We start from the raw sequence: 22,651 nt of genomic DNA on the forward strand, positions 1-22,651 counted from the left end.
TGTGCCTGCGTTAGGGGCACGCGGTGTTGAGAGGGGTTCCCTGGTGATGAGACCCCCTGGACGTCCATTCCCATTGCTCTGGCAGGGCAGCGCAAAGGGGCGGCAAGGGGACCCCAGAATCGGGCCCGGGGACAATTGCTGAGAAGGTCACTGGCTTCTGAGGTGTTTCAGCTGCTTCTTGCTAGGCCGCTTGGGCTTCTCTTTTCCTCAAGCACGAGGGTGTTTCCAAAGGCAGAGCACTGCTCGCTTGAAAAGGCTCCTGCCAGACTCAGAAAAGACGCAGGAGACAGCCTACAGCATATACGCTCCGTGCTGCATGGGCACCCAGGGTCTGTCCCAAATGGCGGAGCTCTGCCATGGATGGCCACGCTTGAGAGGCAGGACTCACGATACAGAACATCCCACCACGAGACAAGCGTCTCCTTTAGGAATAACCCCTCGTCTCATGAGGGCCAGTGGCAGCACGGTGGGGACAGAGGCAGTCCGGGGTAGGGGAGCAGAGCGAGAATGGGGGTGGGGTTGCTTTGCAGCCTGACTTCCTTTGAATGACTCCACAGGGGCAAGATGCAGATGGAAGTGGCAGCTCAGCTGCACATTAAGGGGTATGTCTACACTTGCACCCTCTTTCGAGAGAGGGATGCAAATGAAGACATTCGAAATTGCAAATGAAGCCGGGATTTAAATATCCCGTGCTTCATTTGCATATTCATGTTATGATGCTATTTCAAAATAACAGACACTGTTAAGACGCAGTTATTTCGAGAGAAAACCCTTCTCTCGAAATAACCCTTATTCCTCATACAATGAGGTTTACCAGTTATTTTGAGAGAAGGGTTTTCTCTCAAAATAACCGCGTCTTAACAGCGTCTGTTCTATCGAAATAGTGCTATTTCGAAATAGCACCATAACGTGGATATGCAAATGAAGCGCGGGATATTTAAATCCCGGCTTCATTTGCAATTTCGAATGTCTTCATTTGCATCCCTCTCTTGAAAGAGGGTGCAAGTGTAGACATACCCTAAGAGGCGAGGGCTAAAAGGATTTCCAAAGATTGACCATTCCCTCCCCCACTCCCCACACATAAGCTCCTCTGAGAGCCAGGCGGCATAGCTCTCTCACACACACGTCACTCACATCAGCCTCAAACAAGGCAAACGGTGGCAGCCGGCTGCATGCTTCACTTGTCTTGGGCTTAAAAAGCCCCTGGAGCTGTGACATCCTACAGAAGTCCTTCAGTGCGACAGACTCCTCAGTCTGAAGGGCCATCTGAATCCACCTCCCAGTATCAAAGCAATCGGCGCTAGAGAAATTAACAGCGGATGCAGAGTTTAATTCTCTCTAGCACCTTCTATTCTCGGCTGGGCTTTCATCTGCGGAGTTTCATCATTGCCTGGACAGTGTTATTAACCCCCCTTTGCCGATGGGAAAACAGAAACCCAGGGTGGATGGGTGACTTTTCATCTTCAACGGTGACTTTTAAGCTTAGAAAAGAGAAGACTAAGGGGGTTATGTTAGAGGTCTATAAAATCATGACAGGTGTGGAGAAAGTGAATAAGGAAGTTATTTACTTGTTCCCATAACAAGTGGGTTGTGCCCACGAAAGCTCATGATACCATCTACATGTTTTATTAGTCTGTAACAGGAAAAACTTAAAAAACAACAAATAGTCTAGTAGCACCTTAAAGACTAACTCGGCTACCCCTCTGAAGCTTTTGAACAAGAACTACAGGTCACCAAATGAAATGTATAGGTAACAGGTTTAAAACAAACAAAAGGAAGTTTTTCTTCAGGCAAGGCACAGTCTCAAAGCTTTTGAATGGGGAAGCTCAGCGCCCTACTGGGCATAACAGCCAGCTCAAGCCCAGCAACAAACAAAAGGCAGGGCAGCGCAGTCAACCTGTGGAACTCCTTGACAGAGGATGTTGTGAAGACCAGGACTTTAACAGGATTCAAAAAAGAACTAGATAAATTCATGGAGGTTAGGTTCATCAATGGCTATGAGCCAGGATGGGTAGGAATGGTGTCTGTAGCCACTGTTTGTCAGGAGCTGGGAATGGGTGACAGGGGAGGGATCACTTGATGATTCCATGTTCTGTTCCTTTCTTCTGGGGCACCTGGCATTGGCCACTGTTGGAGGACAGGACACTGGACTAGCTGGATCTTTGGTCTGACCCAGTATTGGCTGTTCTTATGACTTGCCCATGGCCAGGCAAGTGGTTCATGGCCAACCTGTAATGATAATCCAGGAGTTCTGTCCTCCAGCTTGGCAAGAGCAGATGCTAGATCTCCTGACACTAAGTCCATTGCTCTGAACACCAGAAAGTATTTCTCCAGCCTCGGTATTAACATGGAGCCTATTCAGTCACCCCACACAGGCGACCCCCGGACTTACAACCTAGTTGGTTTCTGGAGAACCGTAATAAGTCAAACCATCATAAGTCGAACCCTTATTTCCCATAGGCGCAATGTGATAAATGGCAGTTCCGTTCCTGGAAACCCATTTCGTACCCTAAAAATACCAAAATTGACGATGGAAATGGAGGAGAACTAAACTAAATAGTTCAAATAATGCACAAAAATAACTAAAAAGTGACAACCGATGTGGTGGAGACACACGCAGTTCAAGGAGCAGCTGCAGACTGGTGCATCTGACTGATCTTACGCATTTCCTGTTTTGGGATGATGCGTGGAGTCTGCGTCATACACCATCGTAAATGCGAGCTGCGGACGTAAGTTGGGGTTTTTTTAGGAGCTATTGTGCATGAAAAAAAAGGTCAAAAGTGCAAAGGGGGGTTTCTAAGTTGGGTGGTTGTAAGTCGGGGGTCACCTGTACTATGGCACAGGTTGCACTGAGGTGTGAGATGCCTTTAGCTAAGGAGTAGTGGGATTGAGGGCAATGCAAGTCCCTTATCTGTACTGGGGATGTTAAAATAGATTGATTTTTGTAAATGTGCAACCACTGAAATTTACAGCACTTACATGTTTTTTACATGGGGGGGGGGGATTGAGGAAGGAAAGGCAAGGCAGGACCTAGTGCTTGCAGGGAACCAGCTTTTAAGCCAGCTCCCACCTGCCCTCTCCCCATGCTGCTGCCTCTGATACAGAGGCAGCCGGGGAGGGGGGGAGCGTGTAACCATGAGGGTTAACTGTCAGTGGATAACTGTGTACACGCTCACATCCCAAATCTGTACCCAAATACGCAAACTTCTTCCTAGCCATATCTGACGGCCTGAGGCGCATTGAGACAGAAGTGGTGGGAGGGAAATCAATCTTTCAAGGGAGCTTCTGAGACAACAAACTAGGGAAAAACCAAGAGGCAGAGGGAGCATGTAACCTAGAACAATTTGCGTTGGCAGAAGTTCTTCCTTCCTAGCCTAGTTGTTCCACAGACTCCCGCACCTGGCTCTCGATATCCCAGCACCTTTGCTCTGCCTTGTCACAACGTCGTCACCTTGTCTTCAAGATGACATGTCAAGATGTTTTAGCCTCATCCCACAACAGACATGGAGACTCAGCAAACACCCCAGCCAGCACTGCGGTTGCCCCACTCTGTGGGCAGATGTGCTCTCCCCCTCCAGAGGTGGCTGCATAGTAATGAAGAGTAAGAGCCCATACAGCTGTTACCTGCCTCAGAAGCACATTAGGAAATTAATATTTGCAAAACATGTTGAGATCTTCAGATGAGGAGAACAATAACAGTGCAAAGTATTTTTAGTTAAGTGACTCATGGTATCTGTGGCTTTGACAATTACCTCTCTGTTCTACTTTAAACAAGAGAGCACCAATGATTAAAAATAAAACAAAACTCAGAACTCGGCTTGAGCTGGAGATTTCCATAGAGAATACACCACCGGAGATCAACAGAACTTCAAGAGACAAAATACTTTGTGATTTAGTTAAAAAAAAAAAAAGAGAGAGAAAGAGGACAGCATGCATCTCCCCTTTAACATGCTGCAACAATCTGAGAACAAAATGGCAGATGTCTACATAAAATCATAGACATATAGGGCTGGAAGGGACCTCGAGAGATCTAGTTCATCCTCCCCTCTCTTTCCCATTAAGGCAGAATTAAATATACCTAGGAAGTTTACAGCAAAATTGACCACTTCCTGTGTTAGTCAGCAGGGAAGTGATCAGATGAGTGTGGAATTAGCCTGACCTTCATTAAAAGTAAATTATAACCTGGCCAAACTAAACATCACCCCATCGTCTATTGGCCAGAATCATGATTCATTTCGGAACAATGCCGGTCCATGCTATGTTCAGCAGGCTGGAGGAAGCATTTAGACCCAAGCCATAGCCAGCGTAGGCAATGGACAACTATAAAGCAGGTATATAATCACAAAGGCCAAGGCGACTAGCCATGCAGTTCACTTCCTATTACCTGGCTGCAGACCAAGTTCATTGCATCAAGTCTGCAGCGCTGCAAGGATCGCTGTGCACAGTGACGCTGAACCCAACACGTTTTCCAGGGCTGCTTAAATCCCATCCACAAAGCAAGGGCTGCCAACAAGGCCTGCCCTGTGCTGGCTCTATTTTAGAAAGGGTCAGTGCTGACTCGAGGGTGCTGGAGGCCTCTGTTCAGCCTCAGGGCAGGCGCCACAGTACCGTAAGCAGCACAGCACCCCCCAGCCATTGCTCTGGAGGGAGAGGGGATAATGCTTGTGCTTTCCTGCTCTCGCTGCTATGGAACCAGCCCTGTAAGGGAAGTATCCGGGGAGCAGATCAGCATGTGGCTTTTCCCCCATTCGCCAGGTTAGATGGGTCAAGGTCAGGTGCAGGAGAAACATCTCCCAATGTGGAGGGTTAGGGATCAAAGGCAAATAGGCCACTAGTCGTCTGAAAGTAGCCAGTTCCAAACCCAGCAAAGGGGTCTTCCTGCCAGCTCTCTCCAGGTAACAGAAGGCTCAGGGGTCCGTCTGCAGGAAAGAAAACAGCTTGCTCCAGCCCTCCTCTTTTTGTGTTGCTTGGATTCTCCCCCTAATTGGAACATTAGCCACAGCTGAGTCCAGCCTGCATTCTGCTCCTTCTCCAGCTGGGTCCCCTGCAGTGAGGGCAGGCACCTGTGGGAAGTTTATTTAACTCTTGCCCTGCAAGCCACAAACTGGGGATTTTATATTCCCCTTCAGAGAGCAGGTATAGGGGACGATTTTGCGAGCAGAACCATCTCTCGGCATCCTCTGCCCCATCTCCCCGGAGCGGCGCTGCCCTCAGCCTAGATGGAGAGGCCATTTAGGTTTGATCCCTATGGAAACGTGGCCAGTTCTGACAGATTCTCCGATCCCTTCCCTTTTCCTCTGGCCATAGGCTGAATGAAACGCACAGAGCTGCCCATCAGGTTCAAGTTCTCTCTGTATGTTGTTATTTTATTTGGATTTATGGTTTCCTGTGGGACGGGGAGGAATGTAAAGCAGCAGCGGCCGCAGCATTCCTGCTTTGTCACTTGTCGAGAAGAAAAGGAAACAAAGGTACCATTAGCAGAAGCGGGGCTGGATTATAACAGAGATTTGCAGGCTGGCCAAGACATTTTAGGAAAGAGCAGCAATCTTCGAACTTGCAGAGCTCGGGGAAGGACCCAGAGCCCCGGAGAACCAGGCGATCTTTCCAATGCCACATCCCAACTCCACCATGCCTCATTCGGTGCTTTCCGCTCACACATTTTCAGACTCAACTCACTTTTATTCTAGTGTAAAGAAAACCACAAAAATCAAGAAAGAACCACAGTCAGGAGACTTGGTGAGAGAATGCAGTGTGCACATGTCCCTTCTGAACTGGGTTGCCACAGCCTGGAGGACAAAATGGCTGCTGGTTTCACCACATGAGGGAAATTCTTAGAAAAGTAAAGATGCAGGATGCAGCGGACAGAGGCTCCACAGTCTGACAGCCTTGATGTCAGAGCATGTTAGAGCCTCTTCCCTGTGGCTCTTTAACTTTATTCATTGCGGGGGAGCTGAGTTCTAATTATAAAAGAGGCAGAGCACAGAATCATAGAATACACTAGAACTGGAAGGAACTCGAGAGGTCATCAAGTCCAGTCCTCTGCCCTATGATACCAGCCCAGGAGTTCTATTCCGAGCTTTGCCACTCACCTACTTGGCCATCTTGAATGAATCATTTCCCCTGGCTGTGCCTCTATCGCCCTCCTTTTGTCCATTGTGTCTAGAAAAGGTTAATTCTTGGGGCAAGGACTCATCTTATAGTAGGTGGCTATACAGCACCTGGTACAATGGGGCTCTGATCCTCTTTGAGAACTCTAGTCCAGCAATGGGCAACCTAGGCTAGTGAGTAGGTGGCCTGAGGGGCCCTCCTTAATCTCAGTGGGCTGCAAGAGGGTTGGAACCAATATGGTCTCCTGAGATAGGGTAGTTTTGCTACTTGCACTTGTGTACCTAGAATTTGGGGGGAAGGGGTGCTGATTGAACTGTAGCAGCACTTTGCTTGGATGCAGAGGAAGCGCATGGCTCTCCCAGTCAATGTTATGTCCACTCAGCACGCACCTCACTTCATGTGCTCTTGCTTTATGTGTGTGTCACTTCAGTAACACTGTTAGGAAAATAACTACTGTACGTGGATGGAAACCAGTCGAATCTGTCAACTCGACATGTTGGCAATGTAAACAGAATGTCCGATGGACCACACACAGAACCCCAATGAGTCACAGTTTGCCCACCATTGCTCTAGGTGCTACTGTATATAAATAAAAATAATCTTCTTCTTTTGTTCCCCTTTAACTTTGGGAACCCATTTTATTTGTTCCTGAATATGTCAAATATAGAGAGATCCTATAAAAACTTAAATCATGACTCAGACCACTATAGAAAAAAATATAGCTCAAGGCTTGATGAGTCATGCAAAGGGATATTAATAACCACACATAAAGAATATAATTAACGCATAGGCAGTGCTCCTAATTAAATGCTTCATCCTCATTTAAGGGCGCGAGGGTGTGAAATCCTTCTCTTCCGCTTGCCAGTTCTTATTCTGGAAATCAGTAGAGTTTTACTAACCTGTAGCGCAGATGGGTCTTCAAACTAGTGCCAATTCATAAGGAAGAGCTGCAGGTTAATTACAGCTGAGCGGGAGCAGGATTTTCCTCAGTTTTGAAATTGTTCCATTTTTGCAATAAAATGAAAAAAAAAAAAAAGTGGACTGTTCCTGAGGGATTCGTTTCATGTGGATTGAAATGTTCTGTATAGGTAAGATCAAAATGCTGTGCTCTGATTCTGACCATTTAAAAATGTTATATTTGAATATACCGCAATGATAGGCAGCGTAGGCTAGTGAGTTGACCTCTGAGTGGCTCTCCTTTATCTCAGGGGGCTACAAGCTTGTCGGAACCGAGGCAGTCTCCCGAGATAAGGGAGTTTTGCTAACTGTGCTTGCGTATCTAGGATTTGCAGGGGGTGCCGATGGAACCGTAGCAGCACTTTGATTGGATGCAGAGGGAGCACATGACTCTCACAGTCCGTGTCAGGTGCAATGAGCAGGCACCTTACTTCCCGTGCCCTGGCTTTACGTGTGTATCACTTTAGTAACATCGTTTACTATGCGGATAGAAACCAGCGGAATCTGGCAACCCCATGCGTGGGCAACAATAAACAAAATGTCTGGTGGGCCACATACAGAACTCGGAAGGGCCACATGTGGCCCACAGGCTGACCCCTTGTATACAGTAAAATGCTCCCCAAAGTCATTTCCACATGGAAAATGAAATGAAAAGCAGTTGAAAGGGAACACTCCATTCTGTTTGTTTTTTCCTAAATATTTTTTTTTAATTGCCACAAAATGTGTTGCCGTTGACAAGTTGACAGTCGAAAATTCTTTGAGCAGCTCTAAGTTTAATATAGAATCTTATGCAATCAATGTCAACCCAGAGCAAGCTGCAATGCAGCGAGCGAGATGCTGGCAGTGCGACGACTGAGTGGGCAAATGCAGCAGCCTTGGACGTGAAATCGCTCTTGCTTAGCCTTGGGCAAGAGAATCTGTTTCAGGGGTGAAGGGAGGCTGCAAGGGCAGTTGTCAAAAGACCTCAGTTATTCTCAATGGGGTCATGAACTCTTCCATTGAGGAGGTACCCCCCACCCTGTCTTTGCAATAGCGGAGCTTTGCACACATTAATGAAGTTCTCCTCACAGCCCCATTTTATAACTGAGGAGATTCGTCCCGAGGGCCAGATTCTGAAAGACGCCCAATGCATCCAGATTCTGAAAGATGCACAATGCGGCAGACAGGTGCCTGGTTTTTAAAAGCACCTTGGGGCCTCTCTCCTGTTGAAATTAAAGGGAGTTAAGCACTTCTGAGAACCCCTTGGGCACCGTATCTCCATCTTTCAGTGCCCTAAATACATGTAAGAACCTGGCCTGGGGTGATTAAGGCTGAGATTTACAAAAAGTCCTAAAGTTGCTAAACCCAACTTCTGTTACATTGGAAGGGGATATGGATACATAACAGAGCTAGGCACTGAACCCAGACTTCTAGCCTCCCAGTGATCTACCCACTAGCCCATCTTTAGCCAAATCCTTTTCCTCTTCTTGGACCACATCAAGGTTCCCCTGGTTTGATCTCTCATGTGAAGGACAGTATTTCTACTCATACTATGTCACAATGTCAGTGGAGGGTAATTATGAATAGAAACTATGACTGTAGCACCATGGTGAGAATGCTACCAATCAGATAGCTCTGCTATGATCAATAATAGTGCTACTCAACTTTGGAATCCCCGAGGGCCATAATGATACTCACAGCACGTGTCGAGGGCTGCAACTTAAGTGTGGTTGCATATACATGCAAATACATATGCAAATATATGCAAATAGCTTCTTTCACACTGACGGGCATGAATACAAAGATTAAGGCAAGACTACACAGCATGCAGGCCCCATTTAAGTCAGTTCTGCTGATATTAATAAAATGCAATAGTTACCCTATTTCCACCCATATGACAGCACTTTTAATGTGCAATGACAGTCCAGGAATTTAACTACTAAAACACATATCAACTGAAGATCATTATAATGATTACTTTTTTGTTTTGGCTTCCATCCGCGGGCTGCGTGTTGAGTAGCCCTGATCTATAATATATTGGGCTTCAGGAAGTGCTAGATGCCAAAGAGGGGAATGTCTTTATTATTATTATCACTAATTGCTAATTAAAATACCAGTGAAAGAATCCAAAAGTAGCTAGGAAGGGCCAGTTGTAAAACTACCCAACCCAGAAATTCACATGGAAAGCTTTAAATTCCAGCCTTATCTTACTCATCTGTTGCAACAGATAATGCACACTGTAGGGCTATATATCCTAGCTACATTGATGACTGGCCCTCTGGAAACATGTCATTCTTCTTCTTAAACCCTTGTACTCCGAGTGAAGCATAGGTCATCTACAAGTCTCCTCCACTTCACTCTGTCTTTAGACAAAACTGCTAGCTGACTCCAGGAGTACCCCAGTTGTTGTCCTTCGATCTCAGTAAATCTTCTCCACGTTACCTAAGGTCTTCCTCTTTTGCGTGTTCCTTGCGGGTTCCACGTGAGAGCTTGACACACTATGCTGGATGATGTTTTTTCTGAGAGTGTAGCCTAGCCATCCTCACTTTCTTCTCTTGATTTGAATGTCAAGTGGTTCTTGTCCTGCTCTGTTCCAAAGCTTCTCATTTGTGACAAAGCTTTGCCATTTGATGTGAAGGATATACCCCAGGCATCTGTTTAGGACAGGCCCAATAGGCAAACACATACATCTTGGACATCATAAATCTACAAGCACCAAATGTATCTTGGCTTCTGCGTGTGTCCATCAGTGCCACAGTACAGTGTGTTTAGAGTTTTCAGTTTGTTTTACTTTTCAAAGAACTGCTTTCAAAGTAGAGCAAGGAAACATGCCCTCATCTCTCTCTCTCCATGCAACTCCCACTGGCTTTGGCCATAGTAATTGGTTATCAGGCCGGTTTCTGCCTGTGTTTACATGGTGAAAGCTCAGGCCTTGGGCTTGGGATGGGTGTATGCAAAGGGAGAGAATGTAGTCTGCCTGGCGGGGGTGGAAGTCAGTGTCCGGAAAGGAAACCAGAACTCTCACAAAGATCAATCTAATTCAGTCATGAGTCCATTTGTGGTTTTCCTTGTGAAGCAGATAAGAATAAGAGAGCGGGAGAGGAGGACAGAGTGAGTATATTGAGAACCCAGCCTAACTGCAGCCCCCTCTGGGAGAAGACATTTGTTTCTCCTGGCAAGAGGAAAAAACCTTTCCAGACGTCCTCTGAGAACAGCTCGGCAATGGAAGTAACAGGGCTGTTTCTGTACATTTTTTTGAAGAAAAATAACAGTTATTTTAGCACAAAGGAGTCTTATTTATTTATTTATTTATTTATTTTTGCACCAAGCATTCAGCCTGAGTCAGGTGCTTTTGATTTAATCATGCAGTCCCATAGAAAGGTTAGAATAGTTACAAAAGACAGCAAGGGTCGGAAGGCAGGACAGAGACCAACTTCACTGAGGGGTCTTAGGTGAATCATTGGGGAGCTGGCATCAAAACTATTAATCTGTGTGCATGTAGTGGCATATATATGTACAAGAGCTGGTCGGAGGTTTTCAGTGAAACGGTGTTGCCATCGAAAAATGCCAATTCAGTGAAACTGAAATTCAAGAACATAAGAATGGCCATACTAGGTCAGACCAAAAGTCCATCGAGGCCAGTGTCGTGTTTGACAGGTGCCTCCAAAGAGAATGAACAGAACAGGGAACCATCAAGTGATCCCATCTCTGTCACCCATTCCTGGCCTCTGACAAACAGAGATTAGGGTCACCATTCCTGCCCATCCTGGCTAATAGTCTTTGATGGACCTATCCTCCATGGATTTATCTAGCTCTTTTTTTTTTAAACCTTCTTATAGTCTTGGAATTCTTAACATCCTCTGGCAAGGAGTTCCACAGGTTGACTGTGCATTGTATGAAGAAATACTTCCTTTTATTTGTTTTAAACCTGCTACCAATTTGTTTAATTTGGTGACCCCTCATATTATGTTATGGGAACATAACTTTTCCTTATTCACTTTCTCCACACCAGTCATGATTTTATAGACCTCTATCATCTCCCTCCTTAATCTCCTCTTTTCTAAACTGAAAAGTCCCAGTTGTTTTACATTTGTCAGCGGAAGAATTTATTGACTTGAGAAAAATGTTGAAAACAGGTTAGGAACATTTTGAAATATCCCCTTTTGACATTTTTTAAACAACTGTTTGGTTTTCTGGTACAAGCCGACATTTCACTTAGAAACGTAAGCCAATACTTTTAGAAAACTGAAGCAAAACGTTACAGTTGACCCAAACAGGACGTTTCTCCCATTTTGGGTTTGCGAAAATCCAACATTTTCCTACAGTGCTCTGGCGTTTATATGAGGATGTGTTACACTGCCGGATGATCAATAGCACCCAAATAATTTGTCCGTTGTCTCCTCTTCAGCTATATTTGCTTGGAGTTGGTGCTTCCTTTGCTTTTAGGTTACATGGCAGGTATGACCAGGCCCTACCCTGGCTAAGCTGGAAGCACAGCTATCGGATACCAATTAGAGCCATGGGCAATAAGGCTCTGTGACCATCTGCATGGGGCACAGAGGCTAGTAGGCAGCCAGACATCCTTCACACCTCCCTTAGACATCATGATAATTATACCTGATTGTAGTTAACCCAGTAGATATGAATGGTTGCCAAGGAATCCCATGGAAAGGTAAGACAGGCGAACAAGGGATACGCAGGGCTGACAGAAAGAGAGTGGGATAGATACCAACCACACGGCGTGGCCTTGGGCAGGTTCCATAACTTCTCTGGGCTGAACTGATGTCTGGCATAAGGTCACCGCCCCCTCCATGTCCTAGGGCGAGCCGGTGGAATCATGCAACAGGAAAAAGACACAGGAGAAGTCCTCAGTGTGCTGCTCATCAAGGAAAAGAATGAGTCACAGACAATTCCCCAAGTCCGGTCCTGTAATCCCATTGGCGCAGGGCCCGGGCTCCCTTCTGCCTAGAATGCCCCGTCAGCGCCTGTGTATGGCAAAGGGGAGGCTGAGATGATCCCCCCAGGGACCAGCGCCTCGCCCTGCAACACTCACTCCCTGATTCTCCTCTCACGCTGCTTGTACATCAGTGTAATTGCATTAATGTCAGTGGCATCGCCCCCCCCCCCCCGATTGCACGGGTGTAAGTGGATGGAGAATAAGCCCTTGTCCCTCAGATAAGGTGGGGGAATTATAGAATCACAGAACACTAGAACCGGAAGAAATCAAGAGGACCGCAATCCACCAGGAGTAAGGGATGTTTTGGAATAGCAGGTAATTTTGAAATTTGGCTTTGGGTAGAAAGTGCCAAATTACGAAATAAGCTATTTCAAAATAAGATTGAAATAGGATACGCAATTTGCACAGCTCAAATTGTGTCTCTTATTTCGACCGACAGTGCAGTGTAGACGCACCCTTTTAGACTCCCACAGTGATCTCATAGAATCACAGAACACTAGAAATGGAAGGGACCTTGAGAGGTCATGAAGTCCAGTCCCCTGCCCTCATGGTAGGACCAACCACCAACTATCATCCCTGATAGACGCCTATCTAACCTGCTCTTAAATATCCCCAATGATGGAGATTCCACAACCCCCGTAGGCAATTTATTCCAGTGTTTAACCACCCTGACAGGTAGGAAGTTTTTCCTAATGTCCAGCCTAAACCTCCGTTGCTTCAGTTTAAGCCCATTGCTTCAGAGGCCAAGGAGAACAATTTTTCTTCCTCCTCCTTCTAATACCCTTTTTGGTTCTTGAAAACTGCTCTCATGTCCCCTCTCAGGTTTCTCTTTTCCAAACTAACCATAACATATAACAACACCAACTTTCCTCCCGTGGCATGGTGATGGTTCATTAAGTCTGCACTATGCTCCAGAGGTCCCAGGTTCAGTTCAGCCCACAGATGACTGGGGTCTGCTGGTGTTACACTTTCCCAAGCACCAGACTCTGCTTAAAGCCTGATCTGATGTACCTTGTGCTCTTCCAGGCCTGGGAGAGCCATGCAGCTCTCAGCATTGCCATTGCATGAGGACCTACTGCCCGGACTGCTCTCTGAGGGTATGTCTACACTGCAAAGTTAATTCGAACTAACAGACGTTAGTTCGAATTAACTTTGATAGGCGCTACACTAGCGCTCTGCTAGTTCAAACTTAATTCGAACTAGCGGAGCGCTTAATTCGAACTAGGTAAACCTCATTTTACGAGGACTAACGCCTAGTTCGAATTAGCTAGTTCGAATTAAGGGCTGTGTAGCCACTTAATTCGAACTAGTGGGAGGCTAGCCCTCCGCAGCTTGCCCTGGTGGCCACTCTGGGCACCACCAGGGAAACTCTTCTGCCCCCCTCCCGGCCCTGGAGCCCTTAAAGGGGCACGGGCTGGCTACGGTGCCCATGCCAGGTGCAAGCCTGCCAGAACCCAGCCAGCAGACCCTGCACCTGGCACGGCTCGAGCCAGCCACCCGCTGCCACCCAGCCCTCCCTCTCTTCCCGGGACCAGGCTGGCGGCTCCCAGGAGCCTGCCCGGGTCCGCAAGAGGCAGGCGCCCACCTGCTCTAGTCCAGACATTGTGGACCTCGTCCACGACCTCCGCATTAGGCACAGGAAAGTGGCCATCTAGGGCAGGATAGCTGCCAGCCTGGCCACCCAGGAGCAGGTTTGCATGAAAAACAAGATGGTCCACTGAGACCCCCGACCCTGAGCCCTGAGCTTACAATGGCCGTACTGGGTCAGACCAAAGGTCCATCTAGCCCAGTAGCCTGTCTGTCGACAGTGGCCAACACTAGGTACCCTGGAGGGGATGAACCGAAGACAATGACCAAGCCATTTGTCTCGTGCCATCCATCTCCAGCCTTCCACAAACAGAGGCCAGGGACACCATTTCTACCCCCTGGCTAATAGCACTCCATGGACCCAACCTCCATGACTTTATCTCACTTCTCTTTAAACTCTGTTCTAGTTCTAGCCTTCACAGCCTCCTGCAGCAAGGAGTTCCACAGGTTGACTATTTGCTTTGTGAAGAAGAACTTTCTGTTATTAGTTTGAAGCCTGCTACCCATTCATTTCATTTGGTGTCCTTTAGTCCTTCTATTATGGGAACTAATGAAGAACTTTTCTGTATGCACCCTCTCCACCCCACTCATGGTTTTATACACCTCTATCATATCCCCCCTCAGTCTCCTCTTTTGTAAGCTGAAAAGTCCCAGTCTCTTTAGCCTCTCTTCATATGGGACCTGTTCCAAACCCCTGATCATTTTAGTTGCCCTCCCCTCTCCCACCCTTTCTATTTTTGACCACGTGTCCTTTATTTTGTATCCCAGGAAGGGGGGCTAGGGAGGGGTAAGTGGAAGGAGGTGAGGGAGGAATGGGGTATGAGCCCCCGATGGGGAGGACTGGGGTGGCGCTGCGGGCTCCTCGGGGTGGAAGCTCTCCTGAAGCCCCTTGATTGACCCCCCCCCTCGGATGGTAGCCTGCGGCAAGTGCAGCCGGGCTGATGGCCGAGTGCTGTGATGTGCCGAGTGTGGGCACTCAGGGCACTCCAAGCCAGGACTGCTTTGCAAGCGGGGAACCCCTGAGAACTGTCTGTCCGGGGTGGGGGTCGGGTCCCTTTAAGCACAGCCCTCGGCTAGCCTGAGACAGCAGCTCCACGCTCTAAGTCCTCATCTGATGCCCTGCCGGCACTGCTTCCGGCCAGCCTTAACCTCAGTTCAAGGTCCACTAAATGTGGACATGCTAGTTCGAATTAGCAAAATGCTAATTCGAACTAGTTTTTAAGTCTGGGTGCACTAATTCGAATTAGCTTAGTTCGAATTAACTAATTCGAACTAAGTTAGTTCGAATTAGCGCTGTAGTGTAGACATACCCTGATATACTACTGGCTTCACTGCTGCCTACGCCACTTCTGTAAGCCCACCCTGTTGTCTCAGTTTGCTCAAGTTCAGTGTTTCTGCCAAGAGGAAGGAGATGTCACAGTTGGGAGTTATCAGAGGGTGGGCCTCAGTGTTCCCTGAAGCTGAGTGCTTGGGTGGCCACCCAGGAGAGATTCAAATGGCACCCAGCTGGTTAGCAGAGCGCCAACAGCTGGCAGCACGTGTGTTTATGGGTGGTGCACATCTGCATGTGCCTTGATGTGCATAACAAAATTTATTCTGCACATGAATAGGAAAAAATTAGAGGACATGATGGTGGGCATCTGGAACACCAACACTGGTTCCCAGGCAGATGGAAACGTGGCTCTTTCTGTTCTGAAGAATCATTGCATTGAGAAGACAGACTGATTCCTTCCTCTTGCAAGCCAGGAAACATTTGGCACATGATAGACTTAGGCCAGACTGAATCATGACACTGTCTGTATACTCATTCAGTATTCATGAGAGCAGCTGCATCAACTCCCCTGGAGGAGGAAGGGGGAGTTGGTTCTCCATTCAATCCTCGACTTCTATGCCGAGGGAGCGGCAAATGTGTTGATGGGTAAGATGATCTCCTGGGGATTAGAAGGCACCTCCCAAAAGCCATTTCACATGGGCTGCTCAGCAGCTGTTAGAATAAATGTTGGAAATCTTTGGCCACTAGTTCTGTCCAGGTGGATTTGAACAAGTGAGCCGAAAGCCAAAAACCCCACCTCCCCTCAACACCTGAGCCCATCAACTCTCCTCAGTGAAAGTGGAGTGTTGCATTTGTACTCAGGAGATTGAGACCCCCAACTGACGAGGGAAAAAATGGTGGCAGAACAAGAAGGTGGGATTAAAATAAACATGAAAGAGGCAACATATTAGGCTACAGGGCTTCTCCTCATCTTCATAACATTCCTCCTGTCCTTAGGAAAGGCCGCGTAGCAGGGAATCCATTTTCAGGGCATGGCTGGAGTGATGGATGGATGGGTAGAAGGATGTTGAGTGGATCAGTGGATGATTAGATGGATGGGACTGAAGCATGACACTTTTCAGTCTTGTAGACAGGGAGTCTTTGTGTCTGTACCTTTCATCCATGGCAAGGCGTTTTCCTGCTGCTCGCCGGTTAAGGAAGTCTAGCCTCGTGGGAGGTGAAAGGTGTGGATTTGGAAAAACAAATGGCAGAGTTTGAACTTGGAGGCTTGCAGCCACTCATTTATCTTCTTAGTGGACAGAGCAGAGCTCTGCAAAAGCCTTTCCTGGGCATGAGAACTACACCCTGCCCCCCAAGTTCTTTATGACTGAGGAAACTTTGGAAAGTAAAGCTAGAGTAGATGGTACTGCAGTGAATGTTTAAGATTGCTGTCAGTGGGGAGGAGCACGAGGATAGCTTCTGGGAGAGATGCAAATGGGGATGAATGAAGCCTACTGCTTTACCTGCTGAGATGTTAAGTCTGGCACCATTATCCTGTCAGGAAATCAGAAATCCATCAGGAGCCTGCTTGGGTGGGCTGAAAGTTTTGTCGAAATCAACCTGTTCCCATAAAACATTTTGATTTAGAAGAAGCCACATTTTCAGCCGGAAAAACATTCTGCAGGAAAATGTCTGACCAGCTCAACATGTTGGCTCAATATGGGTCCCCTTGGATGTGTTGCTGAACGAGCTGCCCTAACACAGCCAGATGATAAAGGCTTGCCCCAGGAATCAGCTGGTGAAATTCGGTGGCTGGAGTTATGCCGGCCAGCCAAGATAGTCCCCTTTGGCAACAACACCTATGAATATATGAAGTCACTTAGTTTTGCCACCAATTCAGTGGCTGCAAGTGAGTTTTTCTTTAAGACCTTCCACTGTTTCATTAGCAGTGTTATAACCCCCCAGTGATGGGGACACTCAGCCTGGCCAAGGGCATTTTAAGAACCATAGGAAAGATTTTCTAAAGAGCACAGGCAGCTGGGTGTGGAGCGATTTTGAAGAAGGGATGTGAATGGTTAACTGGTTAACCAGTACGCCTCATCCTTAACAGGGGAGGGATACAGGTTCCAGTTAACCAGGGGTGGGGAGGGACCAACTCCTCACCCGACACAGGCAGAGAGCTGCTCCAGCCCCATGGGGCCCATCGCGGGCAGGGGCGCTCCAGCCCTGCCACAGCAGGCGAGTGGGCTGCTCCAGCCCCCCTTTAATTGGTGAACTGATTAAACATTGTTTAACTGGTTAACCAATTAAATGGGATTTTACACCCCTATTTGGAATATCTACCCACGCACACCCAGCGGGAGCTGCCCATTGCTGAGCAGGGTTGAAAATCTAACTTTGAGATAGGTGCCTCGCTGGGAACTGAGCCCTTGTTAATATTTGCCCTGGTGTCTTCTAACCAGGCCCAGAAGGGCTTCTGCTGCAGGTGGGTGCTTGTGACTTTGCTCCTGCCAGTGCTGGCTGCCGCAGTCCAATGTTGGGCAATGGAGAGCAAAATGCTAGCCCACCATGGCCAGCGAGATCTAGGTTGGGCGGTGGGTAAGGAAATCTCACAGTGCAGGGAGAACTGGGGGAGCCCAGATGAACAGAACACAGCTCTAGCGTTCAGATATGAGGGGCAGCCGTGTTAGTCTGTATCCGCAAAACCAACTAGGAATTCTAGGGCACCTTCCAGACTGAGGGTATGTCTACACTACCCCGCTAGTTCGAACTAGCGGGGTAATGTAGGCATACCGCACTTGCAAATGAAGCCCGGGATTTGAATTTCCCGGGCTTCATTTGCATAAGCGGGGAGCCGCCATTTTTAAAACCCCGCTGGTTCGAACCCCGTGCAGCGCGGCTACACGGGGCACAAACTAGGTAGTTCAAACTAGGCTTCCTAGTTCGAACTACCGTTACTCCTCGTGAAATGAGGAGTAACGGTAGTTCGAACTAGGAAGCCTAGTTCAAACTACCTAGTTCGTGCCCCGTGTAGCCGCGCTGCACGGGGTTTGAACCAGCGGGGTTTTAAAATTGGCGGCTCCCCGCTTATGCAAATGAAGCCCGGGAAATTCAAATCCCAGGCTTCATTTGCAAGTGCGGTATGCCTACATTACCCCACTAGTTCGAACTAGTGGGGTAGTGTAGACATACCCTAACAGATTTACTTGAAGGAGGGGAGCTGACACCCATGCCACCCCCCGGGCCAGGTGGAAGGGGCCCAGCGCTGTGTTTGTGGAAGGGGTGGGGCTTCAGGTGGAAGGGGTGGGGCCAGGAGCAGCCAGTTCTCAGCACCTTCTGGAGCACACCACGCCCCCTCCCCAGCCCTTAAAGGTGCCAGGAGCATGCCAGGTGGTGCTCTTGTGGGGATTCAAAAGGCCCAGGGCTGCCTGCAGTGGCCAGGAGCACCGGGCCCTTTAGAATTGCCGGACTCTGGGGCAGTTGCCCCCTTTACCACTCTCACTCCCATCAGCGGATCTGACCTGAAGTGGGGGTTTGGCCCAAATAAATCTGTTAGTTGTTAAGGACTCCTCGTAGTGCTAGCGTTGTGGCTCACACCTGAATTCCCGTGGCAGGGGTGAGGGTCTCTCAAGCACTTCAGTGTTCCCCACGCAATTCTGAGCTAAAAACGCACAATCAAGTCTAGGGATGAGCAGACGGCCAGTGTAGCTGCCTCTCCCAGACTCAATGGGAATAAGAAAGGAAGCATGTTTGTGCTGGTTATGTGGACGGGGAGATATTTATCACTGTCATTACAGTCAGAGGGACACTAATGATCGGCATTCAGGCAGGGTATCGTTGGAATATTTGTCATCGGCCTTGCCTTGAAACTAGTAACGTCCTGCTGCCGATACCGTCTCTATTTCCCACTCTTTAAACACGGCTGAAAATGCCAGCTGGCAGGCGAGCTTATGTAACAGGCCGGGGCTGCCATTTTGAAAGAAAAAGGGGGCGCGGAATCAAACAAAAGGCGCCATCCCGGACAGGTTGAAGTAAATGGCAAAACTCCCTTTCAGTGAGCAAAGTGCAGGGTGAATGTCTATGGGCTACGTCTTCCACGGTGGTAAGCTGGCTTAGCTTCATTAAAGACAATGCTGATTTACACCAGCTGAGAATCTGGCCCTAAGAGGGGAAAGAAAGAATTGTTTGCAGAAGCTGGCGTGCTTCTTCCCCTTGCTCTGTTAGTGCAGCTCACTTCTCATGCACTGTTGCCCCCACTCCCCCCCATTGTTACATAACTGCCCCCCCCTTCAGCTCTGCTAATGCACATCACTTCTGACCGACAGCCCCTCTTCCTGTTCCGCATCTGGCTTTTCCCATACAGCTCTGGCAGTGCGTTTCAAAACCCCTTTGTATTCTAGTCAGAATCTGCTGGTCATGCCAGATTGTGTGTGTGAAAGAAGAAGGGGGAATAGGGAGGAAAAGAACATTTGCAGCAATATCCAAAATAGACTAAACGAAACAGTATCTACATCTGCAGACCAACTAACCTGGCTTCCCGAGATGGAAGGCGAGTGGAATTAGTGTTGTCTGCCTAATACGGCATAATGACATTTTCCCCAAGTTTTCTGCCCATCTCTGGTGAGTTTTTAGCACAGAAACTGTCTGAAAATTAGCATGCAGGCCAGCAGTGCTGCATAATAGAGTGGAGGGCTGGGAATTGTTTGCTAAAAAGGGGTCTGTTCTGCACCCACGGAGCTGTTGACTTCCTATTATGTCAGTAGTAATTACGCCCTGACGCAGAGAGAAGAGATTCCACAGGGTATATTTTTATGCCAAGATATTTTTACCAAAAATGGGAGCCAAACATTTAAAGAGTCACTGTCAAGTTTAAAAAAAAATTGTTACAAGAACTTCCTTCCCTTCATTAGCATAGAAACTACCTTAAATTGTGAAAACAGAGAGAATTTTAGAACTCAGATTTGCTTTTTAACCCTTTATGTTTTGCATTTCATTCAGGTTAGTGAATCAATACTGGGCAGTTTCAATTTCATGTCCAGCTCAGGCCTTGAATAGCTTCATTAGTAGGAGTTTACAATGCTGTGTTGCAATTTATCACTTGGCTATCACCATCACATATGTAGGATATTGTAAATAATCCCCCATTTCACTGCTTAGGTTTGACAAGTCTGCTGTGAGACTCAATTAGACTCTTGAATCTAGACTGGTCAGGTTCACATCTTGGGCCCAATTCATCCTTAGGCCCTGGCAGTTTCAGAGAAAAATTTGAACCCAAAAGCCTTTTAAAAATAAAGTAAAAATTCCAGATGTATTATTTTTAAATATTGCATGAGTTTTAAGTTAATTGTAAAGCTTTTTGTGGGAGTCTGGTTCCTGAATTTTGAATATTTTGGATTGGCACTGTTATTCCAAGGACAAACACAACATTCTTGTCTCTTGCGGGTTTCATATTTGACTTCTCGTGCATTAGTCCCATGTAGCTGCATCTGGGTTTCAAAAACATCTGGGGATGTTTAGCTGCTTCCCCTCCCGCCAATAAACAAAATCGCCTTCCGCCCCATATCTTTACTGACATTTAAAAACAAAAAGAATCATGAGAATATTTTTATTACAGGTTGAACCTCTCTGGTCCGGCACCCTCTGGTCCGGCAACATCTGTGGGTATGACATGATTTTAGTTAGCCGGATGTCCACCTGGATGTGGCCAAGTTTCTCACGGTCCCATAAAGTTTGTTTACGGCCACCAGTCTTGGCTCTCAGTGTTCTGTGCTGTTATTTAGGGGTAAATTAGAGCTAAATGTCTGCTAAGAGCCCACTAAGCAGTGGAAGTGTTGGTAATGCTGCTAGACAATATTGACCTCCCGTGGTCCAGCAAGTTCTCTGGTTCCACACCAGTCAGATCCCGAGGGTGCTGAAAACTAGAAAGGTTCAACCTTTAATAGGAACTTAGCAAAACTGTAGTTTGACATACTGCAACTACTGATATTTTCCCCACATTGTCTAGGTCTGGTCTCAGATGCTCTGCTGGGATTAAGAGACTGGCTTAGTGGCTGACTTTTATATTGGGTGCCCATGTGTTAGCAAACACACCTTTTGAACATTGTGCACCAAATTTCTCTTTAATTCTAAGCAAGGCACATGGAGCCTGACTGGGGAACAGCGGCGGATTTAGGGCAGGGCGAGCGGGGCGGCTGCCCCGGGCCCCGCACTTCCCGAGGCCCCGCGTATGCGCCTTGGCACCACGGCACATGCGCTGTGTCAAAGGGGGGGGCCCCGCGAAATTTTGCTGCCCGGGGCCCCACGGCGCTGCCCTGGGCCCCGCGGCACTCTCATCCGCCCCTGCTGGGGAAAGCACCCAGTGCTTTACCGCCTTGCTTCTGTTTTAGCAAGATGTGCGTTTCACTCCCTGATCTGAGAGAATCTGGATGACTGGGTACCCAAAGCTGCATGTCTACCAGCACCTTTCAGTAACTCCTTGCTCTGCTTCTCTCCAGACATCACTGGATCTCATTCTTGCTGCAAATGGCTTCACATGGACATTTTTTTGTTTTGGCCCCTTAGCAATCCACCGCTACGCAGCAAAATATTTAATTATGTGCTTAAGGACAGGCGTGTGCTTAAACCTGCTGACTTCAATGTGACCAAAGTACGTTCTTAAAGCTAAGTATGGGCTTATGTGCTTTGCCGAATACAGGCGCGCTTAAGCAAGTAATCAAATGCTCTGCTGAATTGGGGGCTTTGCTTTCGTCTTACTATATAGTTTAGAAATGTGCATCTGTCTGTCCATCCGCCTGTGAGTCCGTTTGTTCAAGAACTCCTCCTAAACGGGAAGAGCTAGGACCACCAAATTTGGTAGGTAGCTTCCTATTATCTAATTTAAAGCGAGGTCAGAGTTTGACTGTGCCAGGACAATGGGATGTGCCTGGAATGTGACTGTTTCGTGTTAAATGGAAAGGGAGGAGTGTGAGAGCAGGGACAGTTACACTCACGCATGACCAGTAAACCTGCCACAGAGCAGTTGCTGGCCAGCAGCATGGCCCCCTGCCACCCTAACCTGCCCTGGGGAGCAGCTGCTGGCTGCCATACAGCCCCCTCTCACTCCAGGGAGCAGCTGGTGGGCAGGGTGCATGGCCTTTCCCCGCCGCTGAGCACTGCTGGGTAAATTTTCGTGTCCTTTATAAAAGGGCATAAAAGCCATCAGAGTTCTAGTTAACCGTTAATCGGTGGGGGCTGGAGCAGCTCCCTAATTGCCACGGGCAGGGGCTGCTTTAGTTGTCTGGAACAGCCCCTGTCTGCAGCAGGCCAGGGTGCGCCGCAGGCAGGAGCTGCTCCTGCATCCGGAGCACAGGCAGAGGTTGCTCTGGCTAGGCCTTGGCAGGCAGGGAGAAGGGGGGATGCTTCAGTCCAGTGGGACTGGAACGTACTCCCCCCCCCCCGCTGCACCCCCTTTAATCAGGTTAACTGATTAACATAATGTTTAACTGGTTAACCAATTAAACAGGATTTTACATCCCTACGCTTAACTAGACTTGTGACTATACGGTACCCAGTGACTAGCTGAGAGCAAGCCAGTAAATACTGAAAGGGCCCTGGCTGCTTTCCTCACCGGCTGGATGTACTGTGGGGCTTGCTCCTCATCCCTTTGGACACTCCCCCCCACTTTGTCTGGAGCTGTGACTTCCAGCCCAGACAGCCAGGCAGAGCACAAAAGCAGCTCTCACATTTCATTTGGCTCCTTGTGAAGTGAGATCCGTGACCACAGGCCTTTGGGCAGCTGCTTTGTCACTGAACGGCAGGAAGCACTGAGGTGG

General features: G+C 47.9%; 1 protein-coding gene across 1 annotated transcript in view; it reads left to right on the plus strand.

Annotated features, from left to right (window-relative positions):
- Positions 1-22,651, plus strand: part of ACAP3 (ArfGAP with coiled-coil, ankyrin repeat and PH domains 3) — a 218,547-nt gene that overhangs the window by 38,659 nt on the left and 157,237 nt on the right. The window contains 2 exon segments of the mRNA XM_089773021.1: positions 19,345-19,397; positions 19,400-19,460. Of these exon segments, the coding sequence (XP_089629147.1) occupies positions 19,345-19,397; positions 19,400-19,460 (114 nt within the window).

Source organism: Pelodiscus sinensis, chromosome 24, assembly GCF_052426305.1.
Source record: "Pelodiscus sinensis isolate ZL-2025 chromosome 24, ASM5242630v1, whole genome shotgun sequence".
Lineage (NCBI taxonomy): Eukaryota > Metazoa > Chordata > Testudines > Trionychidae > Pelodiscus > Pelodiscus sinensis.